The sequence below is a fragment of the Eretmochelys imbricata genome, chromosome 19 (assembly GCF_965152235.1).
Source record: "Eretmochelys imbricata isolate rEreImb1 chromosome 19, rEreImb1.hap1, whole genome shotgun sequence".
Classification (NCBI taxonomy): domain Eukaryota; kingdom Metazoa; phylum Chordata; order Testudines; family Cheloniidae; genus Eretmochelys; species Eretmochelys imbricata.
The window spans coordinates 12,332,030-12,358,732 of NC_135590.1; the positions used below are offsets into that span (position 1 = coordinate 12,332,030).

Below are 26,703 nucleotides of genomic sequence, written 5' to 3' on the forward strand. Positions count from 1 at the left end.
CCTACTCTCCCAAAAGCAGCAGCAAAGGTGGGTGTATCCCCATTCCCCCCCCCCCCACAAAAGCAGCAGGAGGATTCCATTTTCCATACATACCCCTCTTCCAAAAGCACAAGTGAGGTTTTTCCCAACTTTGGGGAGAAGCCTTCCCCCCAGAAAATTCACAGGGACTGAATTCCACCCCAAAAGCATTCTACCTCTCCTTCCCCCAGGATGCCTTGACTGTTGCTGTTTCCCTGGATACAGGGTCTGAACTGACACTCATAACTTGAAATCTGTCTGAAAAGTTGGTGAACGGAATTTGTCTTCAAAATGTTAAAGGGGAAGAAAGACCACATGTTCCATGTTGTCCAAAACAGAGAGATTGCTTGCAGGGCCTGGTCACGTCAGAGCCTAAAGAGCATAGGTATTTGGAGTTCCAAAGCGGGGAAAAGAAATCACTCACAAATTGTGCCATTTACGTTATGTCTGAATTGAAGGTCACTGTGGTTATTGGATTAGACCTCCTGATAGGGGTAAGAGTCTACACTGATATTGTTAATAACATCCTACAGTCAAGAAATCAAGTGGTATGCTAGAATAGCCTGCAATCCCACCAGCTTCCCAGCTGGTAAACGAGGCCTCAGCTGCATACTTCTAATGCCTGCAACTTCTCCATGTGGGTATGGGGTGCTGGGGAAGAGACATAACATGTTAACACTGGTGAAATAAAGATTAAATATATTAGCTGTGAAAGCTGCAATTGATTTAATCTTGGGTATAGTATGAGCCACTGTCTATGAGACAAGGACTATGAGCTTGTCCTGCAAACAGAGAGAGTGTACCATGCAGAATGTTCTTAGATAAAACAAAGCCATTTGCACCTTTCCCACAGAAGCATCTTATCACTTCTGAATAATGTAATGCTTTGTGGGCAGGCGGAAAAGAGAAAAAAAGAGCACCCTGGTTGGTTTTACAGGGCAATGTATAAACTACAGAATGCAGTGTGTTTTAACATGAGCTGCCATTGATTTCTTGCTTTGAGTGAGATGAACGAAAAATAGAATTTAGTTTACTCATGCAGGCAGTCTGGTGTGTCGGGCTCCACCAAATGCTAATGAACCTGGGCTTTTTCTGTAGATGTCTGAAAAAATTGTCCCTGTTATTAAGACTACATTTAACTTGGGTTCCAACTGACCAATTGACACCAGGCCACTGGAAGTTTCTCAACACTGCATTAAAGGCCCCCCCCCCCCCCCCCCGCCGGTGTGCTCCAGACACAGTGACAGATTGCTAAAGAAAAGGCTGGAAGCTGGAGAAGACAGAAGAGAAAATGAATGAGGACGAAGAGAAAAGATGCTGCAGATGAAGGGCTAATGACTCTTCAGAAGGCTGGGGTGTATAATCCAACATCTCTGCCCACACAAAAAATGCTGGGGAAGATTGCCCTGAGACTACCGCCACTGCCCCCCTCCACTTCCAAAAAACGTCCGTCTGGGGTTCAAGATTGTCCTCTCCCACCCCGAAAGGCAGGGTGCAAGGATTGCCCACTTTTCCAGCTCCCCCTTGAGGCTATGGCGGGGAACCTGCCTCTGCTCACTACTCCCTTGCCGAGACCTGGGACACCCCCTCCCACTCCGTGAAGACGTGGCGGAGAATCAACTTTTTTCTCTCTGCCCTTCCCCCTTGCCCGCAGCAGTGAATCTGTCCCTTCGTCCAGTGCCCAGGTACCGTGGCTCTCAACCTTTCCAGACTATTGTACCCCTTTCTCAGGAGTCTGATTTCTGCCCTGCTGCCTGAGCCTGAAGCTGAAGCCTGAGCCCCACCGCCCAGAGCTGAAGCATGTAGCTTAGCTGCGCGGGGCCTCAGGCAGTTGTCCTGCTTTCCACCCCCTAACACCAACCCTGCACTTGTAACCCCTCTAAACCCGTCCCATGACCCCTTTCAGGGTGGCAAATCCCTGGTTGAGAAACACTGATATAGTATATAGAGCAGTATAAACAAGTCATTGTATGAAATTTTAGTTTGTACTGACTTCGCTAGTGCTTTTTACACAGCCAGTTGTAAACCTAGGCAAATATCTAGGTAAGTTGACAAATTCCCTAGAAGAACTTTGCGTGCCCCTGGTTGAGAACCACTGCCCAGGGACACCCACACACCCAACCAAATGTTGCCGTGGGGGATTGCCTCTCCTTCCTCTCCATTAGGGTGATGATCAGCCACTTACACTGGAAGAGGGAAGCAAAGGGAGGGATTGCCATCACACTCCCTTCTCTAGCCTCATTTCAGAGAGTTCCCTACCAGTAAATAACCTCAGCACAGCCCCTAGGCTCACAGCAGTTCCTCTTCTAGTTATAGCTGCTATATCAAGCTCTATTCAAATCAATTAACAGGTTTCTCGAGGAATCCTTGCTGGTTTATGTACCCACCACTTCCTCCAAAACATTTTCAGGCTTCCATACAAGTTCCCAAAATTGCTCTGCATTTAGATAGCTGTCCCCTCCCATCACTAGACATCTCAGGTAACTGTGCAGCTGGCCAATGGAACAAACTGGACAGGGACAGTAAAGAAAAATGAGTCATTCTTAGCTTCTTTTCAACCATGTCAGCTATAGGAGTGCTGTGGATTTGATAAGGGCATGGTCAGTTAAAAATGATTGCAGTGAGTGAAAGATACTACACTGCACCTGCCTGCCCTTCCTTCTTTAGAGAAAGGGTTTTTAAAGGGGTTCCCATGTCATTTTCCTTTATTCTCCATTCTCCTGCAAGCCTCCCACCCTTGTGACAGCTGACAGGGTACACTAGGAGGACAAGATATTAGGTCTGGTTTAGCCATCCATTAGGAAATATTAGACAGGATAGCAGCACTGATCAGCCTTACAACTGTCGCATGTATTGATGTTAATAAAATGGGTACATTTCAGGCGCAGCCTCAGGTCAGCTGTAGCAAACAGATTAAATCAGGAGGGCTAAACTATGAAATCATAGTCCTGGAACATTTTTTTTTCTTCATGGTAGGGCAGGAGAGAACAAGGTATTCAGAACATTATTCCTGCAAAATTGTTATATGAACACTCGAATCATAGAATATTAGGGTTGGAAGGGACCTCAGGAGGTCATCTAGTCCAACCCCCTGCTCAAAGCAGGACCAATCCCCAACTAAAGCATCGCTGCCAGGGCTTTGTCAAGCCTGACCTTAAAAACCTCAAAGGAAGGAGATTCAACCACCTCCCTAGGTAATGCATCCATCAAAAACATTAAGCAACAGGCCTCTTTATGTCACTGCTAAAATTCCATTCTACTGAAGCGAAACCTCAGAAATTAAGGGAGATAGTCTTGCCATGTAACATTGCTGGTCAGTGACATCAGCAGAATAATGCACTCAGCTTCCTCCCACCTGTCCAACTGTACTAATCACAAAAGGTATCCTCACAGAACGCTCAGATCCTTAAGCCTAATACAATCATAGCTCAAAACAATGTCAACACTCAACTGGGCAAGTAAAGATGGTGGTGGGAGACCTATCTATATATATACACATGCAAAGAATGTAAAGATTCTATATTTCCCTTACTGTCACTCATTTAAAATGACACTGAATACATAAGTCACAGTTGCCCCATGAAACATCACATCATGTTTACTATTTCCATTGCACTTGATAAAAAACAGACTGATCTGTATTCTAATTATGGAAAGAGCCTTGTCATAACAACAGGTTCGTTGAAGTACATAGCTTTTGCTGCAAATTTCTGCACCTACATGGACTGAGGGGCAATTAAATGCTTCTTAGTAGCAATTTTAGTTACCAAAAGCTTTCTTGGTAGATGTTTATTACAGGTAGTTTGTCTGCTCCTATTTCCCAAAGGACTTTATGGCAGCAAAGCCTGAAAAGGGCTTCTAATATACTAGTCTGTACATAAGTGTCTTCTTTTCCCTGTTACACCTAATGCAACACAGTATTATCTTAAGTACATTGCTACCCCATCCAGCATATACAACAGCCAGTAGAAAACGGTCTTTCATGCGAGTGGCACCTTGGAAGTTGCACAATATATTTAATTACATTGCTCTGACCCATTTCTCATTCACGACTTTAAATTTTACTTTTACAACATTCACTCAGACAGGACAGGAAAAGTAAAGCCTAGAATCTTAATGGACCATCAAGGCCTGTCCACATCAATAGGACTGTAGTAGATGGAACTACGTCTAAATGAGATTGCTGTTAGCAACATTGTAAGTTGTTTCTCTGACCAGTTGGGGAGAAATTCTTCACAGATACATCAAGACTTAGGCAAGCAAAACTGTGCTAATGGCTAGCTAGAGAGCATTAGCCTATGATAGTTTAATACTACTACTCATCCTCTCCACCTCCCAAAAAACCCTCCCTGTTCAGATTGCTCAAGATCACCATGCTAGAAGCCTGGTAGCTCTATATTGGTGTATAGATAAAGCATAGCAAAAGCCTTTGTCTGCATATTTTTCCCTGCGATCTACAGCCACCTTACCCATTCAATGTTGAGGTGTTGAGACGTTTGAGTGGTGATTGATGGTGATTTTTTAAAGAACATATTTACTGAAAGTAGTTTTGTGTGAGTATAAGACAATTCAATGGGTAGCAAAACAGAGAGAAGAGCAGGAACCAAAATGCAAAGGATAATTTTACTTAAAAGACCAATTTTTTTTTTTTATTGTACATTGGAGAAGAGTCTTTCCCCTGTGCCATCTTGTTTAAAGTTTATAAATTACAATTCCCCAAGAAGTATTAAGAGTTCATTTCAAGACCAAAGGAATAAAACTGTTGCAGTTCTAATTTTCACCATGAATAAAAGCTACCACGCTCCTCCTCCGATACTCATTGTGTACAGGAAATGCCACAGTCCCCCTGTACTTTGAGTCAGAGACCTGGGTGGAAGAGTGGCCATCCCTTCACTACTGCAGGTTCCAGGTGCAGCGTAGGAGTCTGGTGCCTGCTGGCTTGTCGTGTAGAGACAGAGCCTCAGCAATGAGGCTATAACATGGCTGGAATCTCTGAAGAGACAGTGTCCAAAGGCTGCCAGTGACAGTCCATCAAGGCATCATAGAGTTCTTCACTCTGTTCCATAAACTGTTTGTTTGCTTCAGTCACATCCATCTGAGGCATTGGATCTAAAAGAGGAAAGAAACAAGGCATCAATGGGTCACATACAAATTGTGATTACAAATAACTAACATGAATTGTATTGAAACAAATGCAGAGGCTCACAATACATTCCTGGCACTTGCAAGAGAACTTTCGACCTGAGCATCTGAAAGTGCTTCACAGTCAGAGACTTTAAGGACAGAAGAAACAGTCATGATCATTTGGTCTGACCTCCTTCACATCGTAGACCACAGAACCTCACCCACCCACTCACTCCTGTAATAGACCCATAACTTCTGGCTGAGTTACCGAAGTCCTCAAATCTTGATTTAAAGACAAAATTACAGAGAATCCACCATTTACTCTAGTGCAAACCAGAAAGTGACCCATACCCCATGTTGCTGCTGAAGGCAAAAACCGCCCAGGGTCTCTGCCAATCTGACCTTGGGAAAGTTCCTTCCTGACCCCAAATATGATGATCAATTAGACCCTGAGCATGTGTGTGAGACCCACCAGCCAGAAACCTGGGAAAGAATTCTCTGTAGTAACTCAGAATCCTCCCATCTAGTGTCCCGTCTCCGGCCATTGGAGGTATTTGCTAATAGCTGTTGTGGATGGGCCATATGCCATTGCAGGCAACCTCATTATACCATCCCCTCCATAAACAAGTCTTGAAACAAGTCAGTTTTTGTCCCCTACTACTCTCCTTTGAAGGCTGTTCCAGAACTTCACTTTTCTGATGGTTAGAAGCTTTAGTCTAATGTCAAGCCTAAACTTGTTGATGGCCAGTTTATATCCATTTGTTCTTGTGCCAACACTGGCCCTTAAACTTGAATCATCCTTCTCCCTCCCTGCTGTTTATCTCGCTGATGTATTTAGAGAGAGCAACCATATCTCCCCTCAGCCTTTGTTTTGTTAGGCTGAACAAGCCAAATCCTCAAGTCTCCTCTTGTAAGGTAGGTTCTCCATTCCTCTGATCAGTCAAGTAGCACTTCTCGGCACACGTTCCAGTTTGAATTCATGGGAGACCAGAATTGCACACAGCATTCCAGAAGAGGTCTCACAGGGGCTTTGTATACTGGTAATAACACTTCCCTGTCTCTACTGGAAATATCTCACCTGATGCATCCTAGGATTGCATTAGCCTTTTTCATGGCTGCATCACATTAGCGGCTCATAGTCACCCTGTGATCAGCTAATATACCTAAATCTTTCTCTGCCTCTGAGGAACTCCACTAGTAACCTCCCTCCAGTCTGACAATTCACCTTTCAGCATGACACACTGTAGTCTCCCCTTTAACCAGTTCCTTACCCACCTTTTGATTCTTGGATTAATCCCCATCTTCTCCAATTTAACTAATAATTTACCAGGTGGAACTGTATCAAACTCTTTACTGAAATCCAGACAGAATAGATCTACTGCATTTCCTTTGTCTAGAAAATCAGTTATCTTCTCAAAGAAAGGGATCAGGCTGGTCTGGTGCAATCTACCTTTTGTAAAACCATGTGGTATTTTATCCCAATTACCACATACCTCTAGTCCTTAACTACTCTCTCTTCCAAAATTTGTTCTAAGACCTTGCATAAAACTGCAGTCAAACTAATTGGCCTGTAGTTTTCTGGATCCCTTTCCCCCATCCCTTCTTAAATATAGATACCATATTTGACAGGTTTCAGAGTAACAGCTGTGTTAGTCTGTATTTGCAAAAAGAAAAGGAGTACTTGTGGCACCTTAGAGACTAACCAATTTATTTGAGCATGAGCTTTCGAAAGCTCATGCTCAAATAAATTGGTTAGTCTCTAAGGTGCCACAAGTACTCCTTTTCTTTATACCATATTTGCAATTCTTCAGTCACAGGGCATCATCCCCGAGTTTAGAGTAATTAAAAATCCTTGCTATTGGGCTTGCAATTTAATGTGCCAGTTCGTTTTATGGTTCTTGGATGCAGATTATCCAGGCCCCCCAATTTCGTCCCATTAAGCTGTTTGAATTTGGCTTCCACCTCAGATGTGGTAATTTCTACTTCCATATCCTCATTCCCATTAGTCACCCTGCCACTGTTCCCAAGTTCCTCATTTAATCTTATTAAAAACTGAGCCAAAGTACTCATTTAGGTGTTGGGCCATATCTTTAACCTCTGCCCCATTTGCAGTGTTCAGCAGTCCCATTTCTCTCTTTGTTTTCTTTTTTATTTATATGACTAAAGAACGTTTTACTATTGGTTTTAATTTCCTTTGCAAGGTCCAGCTCTGATTGGCTTTTGGCAGTTCTCACTTTTTCCTCTACACTTTCTGACCTCCAAGAGGTAGCTTTCCTTGCTGATCCGCCCCTTCTTCCATTCCTTGTAGACTTTCTGCTTTCTCTTAATAACCTGCTTGAGATGCTTGTTCATTCAGTTTAGTCAGCAACCCCTCCCTACAAATTTTTCCCCTTGCTTGGGATGCAGGCTCTAGATAGTTTCTGCAACTTTGACTTAAAGTAATTCTAAGCCTCTTCCACATTCAGATTCTTGGCGTTCTTCAGTCCAGTCCACTTCCCTAATTCATTCCTTTAATTTTTTTAAAGTTGCCCTTTTGAAATCAAGAACCCTAGTTGCAGACTTATATTTGTTTATCCTTGCATTTAGATTAAATTGAATTGTTTCATGATTAAGGCTACAATTTAATCATGGGTATTTTTAGTAAAAAAGTCATGGACAAGTCATGGGCAAGAAACAAAAAAACACAGCCCGTGACCTGTCCATGACTTATACCATAAATACTGCTGATTGAATCTTGGGGGGGCAAGGGACGTTGCAGGGGGATGGGAGCCCATGGCACCAGGGGGGTGGGGGGAAGTCTTGGGGGCCCACAGCCGCTCAGGCCACTGCTGGAGGGGGAGCCCCAGGGGGCCAGCGGCTGCTCCGGCAGCCTCGGGACTGCTGCTCAGCCAGTCCCTGGGACCAGCTGCATCAGCCGCTGCTCAGGCTGTCCCCAGGGCCAGCTGCCTAGAGCCGCCAGAGCAGCAGCAGGTGTGGCTGGCCCTGGGGCCAGGGCTGCTCCAGCACTGCCTAGTACAGCTGGCTGCAGAGCCGCTCCAGCAGGGGCCAGTGTGGCTGTCCCCAGGGCCAGCTGCTCGGTCGGCTCTGGGGTCAGCCACACTGGCCACTGCAGAAGTCACAGAGGTCTCAGGAAGTCACAGAATCCGTGACCTCCATGACAAACACAGAGCCCTATTCATGATCACTCAAACCAACGTTGTCGTCTACCTGTTCTTCTATGAGGTCTTCGCTGCTTACCAAAAATAAAGCTAAAATGGCATCACTTCTTGTTGGTTCGTGACTATTTGGTAAAGAAATCTGTCAGTTATCACATCCAGGAATATCTGGGCCCTATGATTATTAGTAGTACTTGTCCTCCAATCGATATCTGGGAAATTAAAGTCTCCTAAAATCACACAATTCCCAGTAGTATTTATTTCATTAAATTCATCATGAATTGAGCAAGTGTCACAACACCCCTGTGAGGTAGGTATGAATAGGGTCTGTATTTTACATTTGGAGAAAATGTTTGTAAAGCACTTTGAAACTGAGTAGCAAAGCATAATGTGCTGACATTCTATTACTACAAAAAATACAAACTTTAAAAGGGACCTGGGAGGTTGAGTTAGGCTTGTACTTGGATTGTTAAAACAAATTTGCAAAAAACAAATTAAAAAATCCCAGAAATATTTCCATTCTAAAAACCCAACCGAAAAACACAAAACATTTTTGTTTGGATTTAATATTCCCCTGTCACATTTGCAACCCAAAGATTATATTATCAGGTTAGCACAAGCACCAGGCAAGCGCATGAGTCAGAGTATGAAGTGAAACTGACTTGTCCATTGAAATGCAAAAAAAGAAAAAACAGACCATAGAAGTGTAAAAATTAGATTAAAATGCAGCATTATTACAATCAGATCAGACATGAACAGATCATGTGAGGAATATTTAAAAATATTATTAGATAAGATATTTTTGGGTTTTATATAAAATTCAGCATCTAAATACAGGGCAAGTTTAGTCAGCAAGAAAACCCCCCACAAAAGAGGTACTCTAATTGGTGCTTTGCTGTATCAATATCAGAGGAGAGGAATTATATTATGAAATATTTTTAGAAACAAAGAGGGCTTTCCAATTAAGTGATGTCATACTTATATAGACCCTTGTAAAGACTCTGGCTGTTTGACTTTTTTTTTTTTTATGTAGCAATTTAAGAGAGAGAGAGACACCCTACACGTTGCATACTCAGCTCATGCCTATTAGCGTGAACACCGCACAAAAATTGTTGCTGCTTCCTGATTAAATATAAAAGGACAGTGATAACGGGAACAAACAGAATACACAACTGGGATGGTTTTATAACAGAGAAGATTTATTAAAGGAAGGACAACAACTTGTGATTTGCACAGGATTTAAGTTCATATTTTCAAGGGTGGAAGGGTATAAGCACTAGTCCATACAATCCTCTCAATGCTAGCAAAGACAATTAGTCTGTGCCCTGACAAGGCTCAAGACTGGAATAGTAAGATTGGAATAAGGGTGCAGAGTAAGGGACTTCATAGGGAAGTCTGCACAGTACCTGCCCACACTACGGATCTGAAACTTTCATGAACCTCAAATTTATTCAAAAATACAGATGTTAAATGCCAATCCATGAAAACGCTGTATCAATATAATGAAAACAGCCAGTTGCAACGTAGATTTTAAAAAAAGACACATACCTTCCAATGCATCCTCACCAACTTCTTCATATGTCTGCAAGGGCAACAAAAATATCTTCAGGGCAACAAATATGTAACTGCGTCTGAAAACATCACCTGCTTATTACTGCTGCCACACACTGGGACGTTCACACAGGGGCTGATTAAGGCGGAATCCTTAGTACCCAAGCCCTGGGGTCCAGCCCTAGTAGGCTCTGAGATTCTGTGTAGGTCTAAAAGATGCAGCCCTTCCTGGAATCGTTGCAGTACGGCACGCTGAGGCCTTGCCCCGGCACACCCCATACACCAGGGCTTGTGTGGGATCCTTGAAAGGTAGACTTATGGCTGTCATCCACAGTGCCTATACCAGGGATATCCTTCCCCCAGCCACAACTGGGGCTTTAAGTGTCCCTTTATACAGCATAAAGGTAAAGCAGCAGGCCACAATACCAGTCAGCTGTTTGCTACATGGCTCTGCTTCCTTATGTGGCAGGAAGATCAAGGACCCAGGAAAACAGGTGTCCTTCTCCTGTTTGTAAAATGCTTTGGGATCTTTTGTGATGAGAGATTATTAAAATATAAACAATTAGTGCCATGTCCCTACCTGCATGGTGCTCTGTGTGTATCCATACTGTGGATAGCTGTAGCTATAACTGCCTGTGTTCTGGTCATATCCCCACTGGGCATAGTAGTTCTGATATTGTTGGTAATACTGGTTATAATTATAGTTGTACATCTGATTGTACTCCACCGTCTTCACACGGTTACTTAAAAAAAATAAAAAGAAAGACGTTACAAACAATGAAGACTATTTCAGGGAAAAAAACAGATGAGTGACATGATTTGATCTACATCATCTTCCAATACTGTGAACCTCAGGTGTACCTTTTGTTGGTGATGCTTTGTTTTGTTTGTTTTTCCATCCTCATACATTTGTAGGAGGGACTGGTTGGTTTTCCATCCCCACTCCTGCCCCCACTATTATTTTAATTATTAGAACACTTTGCTTTCTTACTACTGGATTAACGTAGCACAATTTTAGAGAGTAGGAGAGGGAACAGCTGCGAATTGTGAGCATCAGGTCTGGAATACTAGTCACTGGAACCCAGGATTCAAATCCCTGCAGGGAGGATTCATCCCTTCATCCATCTGACAAAGTAGAGACACACTGACTACTGTGTAGCATACTGCAGGAGGCTAGGGGGTGGTTTTGGGTTTTAAAAACAGGGGCTCCTTTTTCTGTATGTGGGTGCTGAAGACCCCTGAGAGCTTTGCAAAAGAACAGTAGTATACCCCGGTCTGTGACAAAACTTCCCCTCACTACTAGTGTGTAGCAGGTTGTGTGATGAACGGTTGCCCCCTTCCTCTCAGAGGTGGGTGCAGTTCCGTGCTGTGATATGGATACCGTTTATGAAGTACTTTGGATTGAAAAGGACCATAGAAATGAAAAATGTTAGTTTTCAAATGGTCTGTGAACATGCCAAATTCTCATTGCTTGCCATACAATGGGAATGCTTTCAGGGTCTGGGCTTCTGATTAATATGGTTTGAAATAAATGAGGGGGCAGAAAGGAGAGAGGACAAATATCCCTTAAAAATGAAAACATTATTTCACATATTAGAATACCCTTAATTAAGAAATTAAAGAGCAATAGAGTAAAGAGCAAACAAAATCTTAACACTATAGGACAACCCCGTTCCCTGGTCCCACCCAAGAGTTTTGGGGACATAAATAATTGCCCCCCCCAGTCAATTTTTCAATTATCTGTATTACCATAATGCCTAGGAGCCTTAATCATGAACCAGGATCCCATTGTGCTAAGCGCTGTACAAACACAGAACAAAGATGGTCCCTACCTCAAAGAGTTTAATACCTACTGAACATTGCTATGGGATTACCAAAGAGACCACACTTTGGTTACCTAGAAGTCAAATGAGCACGGTTAGACTATTTCCTATTTGAATGTAAAGGGACATTGCTAGGTCAAAAAATTGTATTTAAAAAAGAAAAAATCTGAATTTCTTACTGAAGTACATGATTAAACCAGAGTTTTAAAAATGTAATGTTTAGTCTTGGTTTAATTTTTGCACTTCACTCAGGCTGGACAAAGAAATTCGGCTGGTCATTTTAAATCAGATTAACTTTTATTTTCAATGTTTCTGGTGAATGTCATTTTTGGAGTGGGGGATTCTCATACGTTAGTATAATGCGGCTATGTGATATACTTAAAGGCATTCCCTTGCTTGTTTTATGATTTTATTGTGTGGGATAGGCACTGAAAGCACTGGATGGGTGCCTAAATAAAAAATCATAAATTTTGGCTTGATAGATCTGTAGGGGAATGTTTAAATATAAACCACACACTTTTTGAATTCAAAGAGTAAAAATACCAGCTCTCTCTATTCATATTAAGTTTAAGACATATTCTTCTGAAATGCAGACTATAAATTTTAGGCCTAAACTTTCTGACAGTGTCTTCCTATGTGTAGATATGCAGCAAAAATCAAACAGGTATGAAAAGCTCAGTTCTCTTTATTGTATATGATTTTCACCACTATAAGACATAGCAATAAAAAAGTCAAACAGTCCAAATCAATGTTTAATGAACTTCAGTACAGTAACTCCAGTTTCAACATTCACATAATTCATTTTAACTGAAATTGATCTTTACATTTGATTTTAAGAACAGATTTTAAACTAAGTATTTACAAAATCAGAAAGTCTTATGCAATTTAAACTACAGAGATTTTGCTCCGTCATCAGCTACTAAATATGAATATGAACTGAGAACAGGAAAGAGAATTATTACAAAACACGCATCTATTCCCATACTTACGCTTTTGGTATGGCCACACTCAAGCGTACGGGTTTAGAGCCCAATCCCACAGCCCCTTGGCACTCTGTCAGGGCTCTTTTCTGTTCTAGCTCGTCCGTGAATTTCACAAACCCATAACCTCTGCAGAAAGACATGGAATGGTTTGTATCACACTAAAGCAAAAGGCATTCCATTTTCAGATGTTTCAGACAAACCCATATGGGTTTAGGAATACACTATAGCTAATAAAACATGGACTTGGGAGAACACTTTGCTAGTGAAATGTCAACACAAAAGTGAAAGTCTGTCCATGGTTTTTTTAGCAGGGATTAAATGATTCCCTATTCCAGTGACTTTCTATTATTTGCAGTGTTTGAAGTATTTCATGTCCTAACAATTGCCGTATTTTCAAAGGCATCAGAATAATACACATCTTGTACCAGCGGAAGTGGATTTTTGGGGACCTTTGTGGAACTGCATGAAATGTGTTGGAGCTAAAAGCTTGGATGGGGGTGTGGTGCAAGGGAGAAGATGAAAGGTAGGCACCGCTCACAGTTCTTAGGCACCTGTATAGACATTGTGAAGAAGGACCAGGCTTTTGATCTGTGTGACCTCCAGCTGTGGAGATGAAGGGAAGAGGGAGAAGAAAGAATCAGACCAGAAGTTTCTTCCCCATATGGCAGTAGTATTGGAAACGGGGAATCAAAGCCAGCCTGTATAGCCTCTCAGACAGTGCAGAGCTAATAAGCAGCCACGGGCATCATTTGTGTCTCAAACTGGCCCCAATGTGATGCAAAGAGTTTGCTTTTCTACAGGGTGAATTAAGACAGACTTCCTAGTCCAAGTCCATCTACACTCGGGAACTTTTCTACAAAGTTTCTTGTTGTTGCTAACACCTGCGCTGCTCTGCCAGCATTAGCAACACTGGATATATTAATTATATCTGCTCTGGGCAGCCTCACTTGAACAACAGTGGCACACAGCCAGCTGCCCTTCAACACAAGGGCTTCCAATGTCACTAAGACCAGTAGAGCTGAACCAGAATTGACAACAGCAGAAAACATTTAGAACATTTTCCTAGCTTTAGAGTGGGATCTAGAGGCTGTCGTGAGTCAGAGGTAATTCAGCAGCACACAACTGAGTAGTGCCAGCTTGCTGGGGTGGGCTGGGCTGCCTCAATGGACGTGGCAGAAAGATCAAGAACTTAGGAGTGAGAGGAAAAGAGAGTCTATCCAGGTGGAGAGTGGATGTTGGAAGGGAAAGAAAGCCTGGACTAGTTAATTAAGCCAGAGCAAATGCCTCAGCAGACACAGTTATAATCCGTTTTCAACAGGTATCGGTTTAGTTTGCTCCCGCAGTGGTACAGGGGCAAACTAAACCAGTGTAAGTCACGTTTAAAATCGATGTAAGTGTCCACACACAAAGTTGAACTGATCGACTAAATCAGGTTTTTTAAAAAAATGACATCTTTAATATAAAACCACTGCAATTCTGGGTGTTGTTCAGGCTCTTGTTGAAGAAGGTGGGGAGGTTTTACAGCTTAAAAGAATCTGACCAGAGCACTCTTCCCCAGACATAAAACCAGGACACTCACTTGCCTCGATGACATGTTCTATTTTTAAATTTGAGTGCTGAGCAAAGAACCCTTTTATTGAGAAGATACAACAGAAAAGAAAATGGTGCATTTAGGATGCCTATTTAATCATATCAAGAGGGCAGACTTCAGATTTCTGGTTTAGGTTGGGTCATTTCCAGAATCTGAAAATGAGGGTTAAGCTACAGCATATTTAGACAGTGAATCACAGTTTTGTTTGGTATCTGGCTCCTATAGCATCTAAAACATCCAAAACTATTCAAGAGTCAAATTCGCATTGAAAGTCAAAGGGGACTGGTGTTCATAAATCACTTAGTGCTTTTGAAAACCTCCTAACAGGCAATAAAACATTTTTAATAAAAATACACACAGATCTAATACAGAGTAGCAAAAGTATGGTATTGTGAATAGCAGAAAACAGACATACTGAATATTTAATATAGAAAATTCAGTCTTGTGATCTGGTTGGTTAAGTCCTAAGCAAAACTAATACAGCTACTCCTTTTCCCTCACTGCCTTTGGAAAGAGGCAAAGTCTATGAGTTTAGAGATGGCCTATTTTATTCAAAAGATCTCACAATACATGAAGCAAGAGAGAGGAAGGCATAAGGTAAACTTACTTGGAAACTCCAGTCTGGTCCAAAACAACTTTGCCACCTCTACATGACGGATAAACTTTAACAAAAAACTCATATAACATGCCATCGTCCACATCGGGGGTAAGATCTCCCACAAAGAGTGAGTATTCTGGACTAAAGGAGTCAATAAAGAGTACATTTTATGAATAGCAATAAAACAAATAGTGTGATATGAACAAGAGCAGAAAACTATCCAAAACTTCTGATTATTAAGTGGCATGAGTTAAAGGGACTATGGAGATACCAATATAATTTTTAAAAGCCTTTACCTACTCTACTGGTAATTTAGATAATAAACATTAAAAAAGTTTCCCCTGCTTATGCTGTTTGTATTTTCCTGTTCAGTTGGAGCAGCAAAACCAGGTGGCTCCTCCGTTTCACCTTTTCCGCATACACTAGTTCATGGCACTGTGTTTGTGTTTCCAACACAGCAAGAGAACATTTATACCCCCAAAGAAATAAAAAGAAAATTCAGTGAAAATAGGTTTAATTTCTCTTCACATTCGGTACTGTAAAACCATTTTTAAAAAACAAATTTGTGGTTTAATTCCTTCAAAATAACATTCAGCACATGTACTGCTTTAGATTTTCAAACCATCATTACCCACTTGTGGGTAATAGCTCATTTGTAGATTTGCTAGTTTCCAATTTACTGACCTTTAATTGTGACCTATCAATTATAGGTGCTGATGCTGCAAACGTTTAAGCACACGTGTAGTGCAACTGAATTCAGTAAGACTACTTGTGCTTAAAGTTAAGTACATATAACTGTGCTTGCAGGACTGGGGCCATGCTTTGACTCTTGGAATTCTTAAACAATATGGAACAGCATAATTTCCTGGAGTTAAAAGACACCTTTCATTCCTTCCCATCCTCCCACATGGATGGATGTCAGGTTTGGAATAAGTACAATTTAAAAATTCTTTATAAGTTAGAAAGCCTACAAGTGCTTAAAACGTAGGACAGAGTGAAGAGAGCAAGTTCTTCTTCTGACTGCCACAGACTTATAGCATGCCCTTGAGCAAGTCACTTAATCTCTCTGTGATTCAGGCTAGCCATCTGTAACATAAGGCTAATACCTACCGCATTGGGCGACTGCAAGAATTAATCACACAATTGTTGTTACAGTACAGACCCGCTTAAAGCAAGGTAGCGCCATGCCTCCCAGTTTAACACATTGAGACTCGTTAACACGCGGTACACGAACTTGCTGTGTAGTGCTACAGATCTGCTCACTAACATAGAAATCAACAGGAAGTGCGGCATGGAAACGTGTTGTACGTCTTTACCGATACTGGTAAAGGCGTATCACGCACGCTTAGTCATTGTCACGCTAGAGAGATATATAATACTGTAGTTATATAGTAATAGATATACTACATTAGAAAATTTTAACCGTAGGCCTAATATAATGGCAGAGAGTAAGCATCAGTGTTCCTACACTGTAGAAGAAAAGCTAGCTGCAATAGATCGAGTAAATAGCGGAGAAACCCAGGCCAAAGTTTCAAAAGCTATTGAGATTGCTGAATCTACTCTCCGAGGATGGCTAAAAAATGAATCTAAACTGAACGGCTTTGTACAAAATATTGATTCTGCCACGGGACTTAAGCGAAAACATGTGCACTATTCAGCAAAACCCACAATAGGCAAAGCCATGCGCTTGTGGTTTGCTCAGAAAGGCTGAAAGGAATGCTGCTAAGTGGGCCAATTCTTCAAGCCCAAGCGACAAAATTTGGAAATTTAACGGGGGATGAATCATTCCAAGCCAGCAAGGGGTTTATAAGTCGTTTAAAAAAGCGTCATGGCATAGCGCAGGTATCGATGATAAAAGATTTTAGTTTGGGTACGTTGCCAGAAATCATTACCGAGTGGCTGGAGATGGATGAAGATTGCCCGACTTCAGAATTTCTGTCTGAGGAAGAAATATTAACGGGCTGCAAGGCTACATCAGACCGCAAAAGTGATGGCGAGAATTCTAATAACGCAGGCCTAAATGACAATGACGACGAGGATGTCGTTGAAAAGGTCAAAATTTTGCCCACAGAAGCCCTTAGTCCTGTAGAAACTGTTGTAAGATTTATGGAGGAGCAAAATGTGGAAAATATCAAAATTATTCGTCTGTGGCGAATGACAGACTTCATAAGAAAGAAAAAAAAAATGCGAGCCAGAAAGAGCAGAAAATAATGGCTTTTTTTCTAAGTGAATTGACAGACACTTTTTTTCAGCATGGCCCTCTTAACCTGTGTTCCACTAACACGCGGTCATGACGGCTTGACTCCCGACATCCACGCGTAAACAGGTCTGTACTGTGTATGGCTGGAACCCCCTTTCTGACCCCATCTGTCAGCTTTGACCCTCACCTCTGAGTCCCTCCTCAAAATGCACTTCTTCAAAGAGGCTTATGAATGAGTCTAAAAATAAAAATGTAATCCCTAAGATGCAAATATCACTCACCTAAGCAACCATATTGTTGTCAACCTTGTACATATGTACCTCAATCCCTCCTCGTGTTGTTCTCAACTTCAGTTATGTGAATTCTTCTGGGCAGGCATTCTGTCTTTATTTTGCCAAGTGCCAGGCATATTTATGACATTATATAAACAATACAAACATATTTTTATTATGTGAAGCACTTTGAGGTGCATGGAAGTTGCTAAGGCAATGCACTGTATCATAAACCTCTCCACTGTGTTTAATTACACTTTAAAGCAGTCTCGTTTCTTAATTATTGGTTTGTTGCCTGGCACTGCCCACCTCAAATGGCAATTAAGATTTAAATTTTATGCTTCTAGTTAAAATTCCCCTACTCTATATTGCTAGGAGCTGATCTGGTCCAGCAATACTGAATGTATGGATTTGCACTCTCTGAATACTCTTTTGCAAGGGAGCTCACAAACAAACAAGGACAATGTTTGAATACTAAACGCTTACCTGTTATCAGGCTGCTTTCCATATGTTGCGTAGTTCAGTTTAAATCGCTTTGACTGAAACAAGGATAAATAGAAACTGATAATATGTAAAACCATGTGGGTTCACTTTAGAACATTTTTATAATCATAATTAGAAAAAATAAAAGTGATTTTAGAAAACACTAATTTTAAACCATTTTCTTAATAATGGCAAGTGTTAAATGCTTAACACTGGCAGGTCTGTAGGCTAAAGCATTAGAGGACAAGTCCTTAGCCAGTGTAAATTGACTTCAATGAAGCTATTACAATTTATACCAGTTGAGGATCTACCCCCTGGTCAGGATGTCTTGCCTGCCCACCCCAAGAGATTTTGGCTGCCTTTACTACAAAAGTATTCTAAAAGGTTAGCAGAAGACTGGGAGACACACCAGGGTCTTTCATTTTCACATCTCCAGAGAGAAAAGAAAACAAAAGTACCAACAATCACCATTAAATGAGACCTTCCACATTTTGGTATTTTTAATTAAAATATAGAATACAAATTTAGAGAAGTGTAATTTACAGGAATGTTAACCAAACAGAATCTGACACACTGGAAACCAAATCTTCAATCATAACATTTCTAGATACTTTACTGATACTTTACTCTGTATTTTAGATTGCTTGTGTAGTTTTGATGTTCATTTCCTGTGTAGCTAGACTTGAGTAACTTTTGTTGCTAAGGCTCAAGAATGATGTGAGGCTTGAACTTCATGCTTCTCTTGGCAAACCAAAGTTACTCAAAACTCTGTGAAAGCTCAGCTCCATTTCAACCCACATAGATATTATAATCTGTGCAAAATAATCTGCTAATATTGTGCTGGTAACAGGTTTCAAAGGGTAGCCTGCTTTTTCCTTCCTGTTGCCTGTTTTTTGTCATGCTTTGACCACACTGCAAAGGATCAAAAATTCACAAATGCAACTATCTGCTGCTACCCAAGTTTTATCCATCCATTCAAACTGAAATAGGCATATGTCTTAAAAATTAATGAAATCCTTCCAGAGAGTTTCCAATAAGAATGTTAGTAATTGCATACCCATCAGCTCCTAAAGAAGAACTCCCAATTTGCTGATTATTTTGATAATCTCAATTCCTAATTATTGTGGGATCCCTTTTCTCCATCCCTCCCTATTCCTGCTCCTCTACTAATTAATTTGGTTTACTTACTGGTGTGGCACCAGGAAGTGGTTTTCCATTGATTTTGTGTAAACACTTCTCTGCAGTAGCCAGATCTGCAAATTCTACAAAGCAGTAGCCTGCTGGAATTCTGAAGACAGGAGGGCGGAGAGAGAGAGAGAGAGAGAGAGAGAGAGTTTTAAGATTACAAAGTTTAGACTCCATCTGGGGAAAAGAGCAATATTTATGATTCTCTGAAGGATGCAGAGAGGGGGAGGAATTTCCTATAATCACCATTTTGAAATTAGAACATTTTCAAAATGTTAACTCAGCTTGCATAGAGGAGCGACTAAGCAGCAAATGATCTCCAATGAAGTGACAGCGCACAAGGCCATGTCAGCTGTATTCTCCAGTTACAGAGCCAACAAGGTGGAGGGGGAAGGGAGAAATAATAAATTTAGTACAAATCCCTCAAAAATCAAAGGTAATTATTTTTCTCCCCACGTTTATACTTTTTCATTTAATAAAATACAAATTTCTGATGCTCACTTTGTAATATGGCAACACCCTGTTAAACAGAAAGATCTGATGACTATATTCCTGTATAACGTCTCTTTAAACAAAAGCTAACCATTGTAATGATTGTTTTGTTTCTGATATTGACATGGCAAGGATTTGTGAACTTGCTAAAACTTCCTAAATAAACAAATAAAAAAACAAATACCAACTTCCCTACTAGAGTCTAACAGTTTTAAATGTTTGCAAGCAAAGCTATGTAAGGCTGAGACTTTATTTTAATCTGCATCCACTAGTCTCATTCTAATCTTTGTAAGGGAGATCAAAAGAGCCAAGCAAGACTCTGGCTAAACTATAAGTATTTTCTTTATGTTTCCCACCTTCGCTAGCACTAGTGTAGACTGGTCACTAGCACTGTAACTACCATATCACATTAGGCCTTCATCCTTTACTGTGTAGTGTGCTGGTGGGGTGGATTGCAGTGCCTGCCTGGCACCCACTATCTTTAGTGATGCTCTATTTGGGCACAGAAGTCCATGCAAACACAATATAGGATTGATGCCTAACCCTGTTCAAATACTGGCAGCACCCTCTTCCACTGTTCTTACCAGCGTAGCTGTATTGTTGGTAGCAATGGTGGGAAATGTAAAGGAGAACAATTCTAGCACAGACAAGGCCACAATGAGGCCTGTGGTTTGGAAAGGGATAATCTAAATGCAAGAATATATTATTAAAATGAACCGATAGTAAACATAAACGATTACCCTGTCAATCTATTTCGGATGATTTTTACACTTAGAACAAGTTCTCCCATGGTGGCAAAGGCTCTTGAAACGAAGTTCTCATCCATGTATGGCTCCAGCTATAACGAGAAGGTTGAAGTTAGATTGGGGAGTTGGGGGGATAACACACAGGGTCACCCATACCAGTTAAACCTCCTGGACAAGCACTTTGCCTATACACTTAAAAAAAGCAGTAAGACCTGTTTAGAAGGGCCAGCATCACCAACAGCATGGGCCAAAACCCCACACCCATAAACCAGCAAGGGTGTACAGAGCCAGTCCCAACAAGATGGTCTGCAAAACAGAACCATTGCGGAACTGAGGGATGAAGCATTTAGGGAGACAGAGGCCTTTCGGAGAAGGAACAACCACAGGGAAGAGGTATTTAGGAATAAATCTCGCATAGGATGAGGCACTGTATGGGGGGTTAGAGGGATGACAGCATATCCGAGGAGAGTAAGAAGTGACACTATCTGTAGATGTAATGGGGTAGAAGGCAGCACTATCGGTGGGGGGGGGGTAATGGGGTGGGGGTGGCACTGCACTGGTGTGGAAGGTAGGGGTGACACTATCTGTAGGGATAATGGGGTATGGGGCACATATAGGGGAGAGCAGGGGTGGCACTGTATCTGTGGGGGTGGGAAATATAGAAGTTGCAATGTATGTGGAGGATATAGGGACTGCGAGATGAGGGTAGGGGTGCCACTGCACTGTGTCTGTGGGGGATATAAGGTAGGGGGTGGCCCAGTGTCTGTGGGGCAATGGAACAGGTGCTGTCTCAATGGGGCAGGGTGCTGCATGCAGGGGAGGGGAGGTGAGGCTGGCACTGTCTGTGAACTAGAAGGGTAGGAGTAGCGCTGTATGTGTGGGGTGGATGTGGTGTGGCACTGCGTGTGTGCAGGGATACAGGGCTGGCAGGGCAGCATGTGGGGAGATATGGGGTGGCAGCATGAGGGTGTAATGGGCAAGCCTGGCCCTGTGTCTGTGGGGGAAATGGAGGTGGGGGGTGGCGCTGTGTCTGCAGAGCAGGGCTGGCGCTGTGTCTGCAGGAAGGGCTGTGTCTGTGGGGCAACGGGGCAGGGCTGGCGTGGTTTCTGGGGGGATTTGGAGGTGGGGGGCTGTGTCTGTGGGGCAGGGCTGGCACAGTGTCTGGGGGGATATGGAGGTGGGGGGCTGTGTCTGTGGGGCAATGGGGCAGGGCTGGCGCGGTGTCTGAGGGGATATGGAGGTGGGGGGCTGTGTCTGTGGGGCAGGGCTGGCACAGTGTCTGGGGGGATATGGAGGTGGGGGGCTGTGTCTGTGGGGCAATGGGGCAGGGCTGGCGCGGTGTCTGGGGGGCTGTGTCAGTGGGGCAGGGCTGGCGCGGTGTCTGGGGGGATATGGAGGTGGGGGGCTGTGTCTGTGGTGCAGGGCTGGCACAGTGTCTGGGGGGATATGGAGGTGGGGGGCTGTGTCTGTGGGGCAGGGCTGGCACAGTGTCTGGGGGGATACGGAGGTGGGGGGCTGTGTCTGTGGGGCAATGGGGCAGGGCTGGCACGGTGTCTGGGGGGCTGTGTCAGTGGGGCAGGGCTGGCGCGGTGTCTGGGGGGATATGGAGGTGGGGGGCTGTGTCTGTGGTGCAGGGCTGGCACAGTGTCTGGGGGGATATGGAGGTGGGGGGCTGTGTCTGTGGTGCAGGGCTGGCACAGTGTCTGGGGGGATATGGAGGTGGGGGGCTGTGTCTGGGGGGCAATGGGGCAGGGCTGGCGCGGTGTCTGGGGCGATATGGAGGTGGGGGGCTGTGTCTGTGGGGCAGGGCTGACACAGTGTCTGGGGGGATATGGAGGTGGGGGGCTGTGTCTGGGGGGCAGTGGGGCAGGGCTGGCGCGGTGTCTGGGGGGATATGGAGGTGGGGGGCTGTGTCTGTGGGGCAATAGGGCAGGGCTGGCGCGGTGTCTGGGGGGCTGTGTCAGTGGGGCAGGGCTGGCGCGGTTTCTGGGGGGATTTGGAGGTGGGGGGCTGTGTCTGTGGGGCAATGGGGCAGGGCTGGCGCGGTGTCTGGGGGGATATAAAGGTAGGGGGCTGTGTCTGTGGGGCAATAGGGCAGGGCTGGCGTGGTTTCTGAGGGGATTTGGAGGTGGGGGGCTGTGTCTGTGGGGCAATAGGGCAGGGCTGGCGCGGTGTCTGGGGGTCTGTGTCAGTGGGGCAGGGCTGGCGCGGTTTCTGGGGGGATTTGGAGGTGGGGGGCTGTGTCTGTGGGATAGGGCTGGCGCGGTTTCTGAGAGGATTTGGAGGTGGGGGGCTGTGTCTGTGGGGCAATGGGGCAGGGCTGGCGCGGTTTCTGAGGGGATTTGGAAGTGGGGGGCTGTGTCAGTGGGGCAGGGCTGGCGCGGTTTCTGGGGGGATTTGGAGGTGGGGGGCTGTGTCTGTGGGGCAGGGCTGGCGCGGTTTCTGAGGAGATTTGGAGGTGGGGGGCTGTGTCTGTGGGGCAATGGGGCAGGGTGCCGGGGCAGGGCAGGCCGGCGCTGTCTGGGAACTGGCAGGGTGCGGGGGGCACGTGTGGGGCGGACGTGGGGTGGCCGCAGGGCAGCGTGTGGGTGATGGGCAGGGTGCGCGTGGCCGTGGGGCGGGTGCCCGGGCCGCGCGTGGGGGCCGCACCCCTCCCCGGCTCGCGGCGTCGGGCCCCCGGCCCCACCCCCGGCCCTGCCCGAGCCCCGCCCCCAGCGGCCCCGCGCCGCAGCCCGGCCGCCCCGCACTCACGTCCCCCATCCACAGGCTGGCGGCCATGCTGCTCCCGCAGGCCCCGGGCGGGCTCGGGGGGCCGCGGCTCCGGCTGCCCGCTCGGCCCCGCCGCCGCTTCCGCCGGCGCCGCCTCACGGTGTCTCCGGAGCCCGCTCCGGCCGCCGCGCTTCCCCGCCGCCTCCTCCTGCGGGGCCCGGCCGGGCAGAGAGCGGAGCCGCCGCCAGCCAGGGCCCCGAGCCGCCCACAGCGGGCCCTGCCGGCGGGAGGAGCAACGGCAGCGCGCGGGAATCCGGCCCGAGGGCCGGGGCAGATGGGGGTAGCTTGGGAGGTGGGGCAGGAGGAGCTGGGGGGGTAGGATGGGGTGGGGGCGTGGACAGGAGGAGCTGGGCTAGCTTGGGAGGTGGGGCAGGAGGAGCTGGGGGGGTAGGATGGGGTGGGGGCGTGGACAGGAGGAGCTGGGCTAGCTTGGGAGGTGGGGCAGGAGGAGCTGGGGGGGTAGGATGGGGTGGGGGCGTGGACAGGAGGAGCTGGGCTAGCTTGGGAGGTGGGGCAGGAGGAGCTGGGGGGGTAGGTAGGATGGGGCAGGGACAGGAGGAGTTGGGGTAGCTTGGGAGGTGGGGCAGGAGGAGCTGGGGGGGTAGGTAGGATGGGGCAGGGACAGGAGGAGTTGGGGTAGCTTGGGAGGTGGGGCAGGAGGAGCTGGTGGTGTGGATAGGATGGGGTGGGGGCAGGGAGAGAAGCTGGGTGAGGGGTAGCTTGGGGGGTGGGGCAGGAGGAGCTGGGGGGTAGGTAGGATGAGGTGGGGCAGGGACAGGAGGAGCTGGGGTGGGGGTAGCTTGGGAGGTGGGGCAGGAGGAGCGGGGGGGGTAGGTAGAATGGGGCAGGGGCAGGGACAGGAGGAGTTGGGGTAGCTTGGGAGGTGGGGCGGTAGGATGGGGTGGGGGCAGGGACAGGAGGAGCTGGGGTAACTTGGGAGGTGGGGCAGGAGGAGCTGGGGGGGTAGGATGGGGTGGGGGCAGGGTCAGGAGGAGCTGGGGAACTTGGGAGGTGGGGCAGGAGGAGCTGGGGGGTAGGTCGGATGGGGCAGGGACAGGAGGAGTTGGGGTAGCTTGGGAGGTGGGGCAGGAGGAGCTGGGGGGGTAGGATGGGGTGGGGACAGGGACAGGAGGAGCTGGGGTAACTTGGGAGGTGGGGCAGGAGGAGCTGGGGGGGTAGGTAGGATGGGGCAGGGGCAGGGACAAGAGGAGCTGGGGTGAGGGGTAGCTTGGGGGGTGGAGCAGGAGGAGCTGGTGGTATAGGTAGGATGGGGTAGGGGCAGGGACGGGAGGCATTGGGGTGAGGGGTAGCTTGGGGATGGAGCAGGAGGAGTTGATGGTGTGGGTAGAATGGGGGTGTAGGAGCTGGGGTAAGACGGGCAGGTACAGGAGGTAGGGAAAGGAATATGCAACCTGTGGCTTCTAGGAGCTACTTTGAATCCAGCCGAGAGTAGTATTTACATTGTTGTCAACTCCTCTCACTGTATCTCGTGTTTTTCTTAAAGCCCCAGCTCCTGGATTCACAAGATTACTGAGAGTCTCCACTTTCATTTACGAAAGAAAAAGTTTCTAGCCCTCATGATGATTGTGCAGAAAAGCTTGAACATGACCAAGTGCAGCCTAAAGGCTCCGAAACCTGTAGGCAAATAAAATGAATGTCAAATTTAGTATTTTAAAAAAATTCTCATGAGTTTTGAGCACTTTCAAGCATTCAACACTCATGAGGCAGGCCCTCCAAAATAATGAGATCAGCTTAAAAATAATGAGATTTAAAACAATGAATTGTATTATTATTAATTTATTTATTTCTATTGTGGTAATACATAGGAGCCCCAGTCACGGACCAATATTTCACTGTGCTAGATGCTGCATAAACATAACAAAAAGACAGTGCGCACCCCAAAGGGCTTGTAAGCTAATGATACTTTCACAGGTGATTTTTTTTTCCCTTCTGTTTTTTCTGCCTTGAGAGTTTGCTCGGGTCATAGTTACAATCTTTTCTTGCAAAAGTTGGCAATACTCCAGTACTGTGGGAGTGACTGAAATTGGCCAAGTTTGAAGGTTTTTTAGAGGCCTGTTTGGCAATGTTCCCTCTAATTTTTTACATCCATGTGCGGAATGAATGTTGTTATGCGGACCAATATGGAGGTGAAGTGTGGTGGGACCAAGAGGTTTGAAGTATGGGAGGGGGCTCAGGGCTGGAGCAGACGGTTGGGGTGCAGGGGGTGAGGGGTCTGGCTGGTGGTTCAGGCTCTTGGGTGGGGCCAGGGATGAGGGGTTTGGGGTGCAGGCTGTCCCGGGACTGCGGTGGGGAGAGAGGACTCCTCCCAGCCCTCTCTTGCTGCAGCATCCTGGGGCTGGGGCCAGGGGAGAGGCTATCCCTATCTGCACAGCTTAGAGGGAACTTAGCTGTTTGTTTGGAGTGGGTTTCTGGGTCTCAGACCAGTCCCTACTGGGGCCAGCATCTGCCTTACAAAATCACCGTCATCCTAGGCACAAATTAACCTACCCCTGGTAGGCATGCTCAGCAGAAAGGCCAAAGGCTGAATGGTCAACAGAGGCTGAATTCTCTAGGGGTGGGTTCCACTAAGTCAAAGGTGAGGCACGTTGGTGGGATTGCCTGTGTGTGTGTGTACTCCAGTTTCTTCTGCCTGTGTTCCATGGCTGCCAAAGGAATTCAGTCTTCAAGACCCTCAGTTCATCACCTCTTACCAGTGCTGGATCGGTGACAGCTTGGTCTCTGCCTCTTCTCCAGTTTGTACCTCCACAGGTCAGGTCCTTGCCAGCAAATGTCTTCACTTCACCACATTGACTTCCTGGGGGAAATGAGACAGCCAGGCGTTATGGTCCCAGGGACAGGCAATAGCAGCACTGAGATAGCTTTAGTGACAAAATTCCCAGAGGATTTTGGGTGGTTGTATTCTTGTTGTTATTTTGTTTTGTGGTAGCACCCAACAACCCTAGTCATAGACTAGGATCTCCTTGTGCTAGTTGCTGTACAAATACAGAACAAAAGGACTGTCCTTCCCCTGAAGATCTTGCAGTGTAAGTAGTCCTGTCTCCCTCTAGTAGCTGTCTAAATAAATGCAACATGCTCACAGTTAAAGGAATTCTTTTTTAATGGAGGCCTGTGTTTTTGGGGCTGAAGGTTCAGTGTTTGGTCTCTTTTGTCTACATGTCGCCAAGGTGTGTGAGTTTTTTTTAATGGTTTTCGTTCTGCCTGTGTAGTTGTGTGTGTCTGTACATAAAAAACATAGGTGTATTTAAAAAATTTCAGTGTGCCGTTGTGTACGTCTGGGTGTCGTGAACTGCTGTGCTGATGAAGGAGCCAGACTGGCAGCCCTGGAGACTCAAGTCCCATCTTTATACACAAAACAGACACAGTATGAGCAACATGAATGTCAGCTTTGTCCACGCTGTCCCTCAGGGCTCTGCTCTGGAGGGGCCCGCTCTAGGAGTGAGGGGGGGAGTTCACTCCTTAGGCTCATCACTGAGATTGCTAACAAGGGGGCCATTTGGTGCCAGCAATGTAGGTTGTTTTGTGATGTGGGACCCAATTCAGCCCAGATGAAACCAGATGCATTGGAGTCAATGGGAGATAAGCCTGCTTACACCAGAACCATATGAGGCCTCTCATCTCTCTGTATGCTTTGTAAACTCCTTATCTATAATGGACAGACAGGTGCGCAGCATTAGCTGTAATAGATCAAACCT

The 26,703-nt window shown here is 45.5% G+C and overlaps 1 protein-coding gene across 1 annotated transcript; it reads right to left on the reverse strand.

The window, feature by feature from the left end:
* Nucleotides 1-4,627: 4,627 nt before the first annotated feature.
* Nucleotides 4,628-23,128, reverse strand: TRNAU1AP (tRNA selenocysteine 1 associated protein 1). The gene is made up of 9 exons (XM_077837919.1): nucleotides 22,973-23,128; nucleotides 20,216-20,313; nucleotides 18,987-19,086; nucleotides 17,802-17,854; nucleotides 14,853-14,984; nucleotides 12,661-12,780; nucleotides 10,429-10,591; nucleotides 9,846-9,879; nucleotides 4,628-5,127 (listed from the first exon to the last, which is right to left on the reverse strand). The coding sequence occupies exons 1-9, from the start codon at nucleotides 22,997-22,999 to the stop codon at nucleotides 4,991-4,993; spliced, it is 864 nt and encodes a 287-aa protein (XP_077694045.1). The 5' UTR covers nucleotides 23,000-23,128; the 3' UTR covers nucleotides 4,628-4,990.
* Between the last annotated feature and the right edge of the window lie 3,575 nt (nucleotides 23,129-26,703).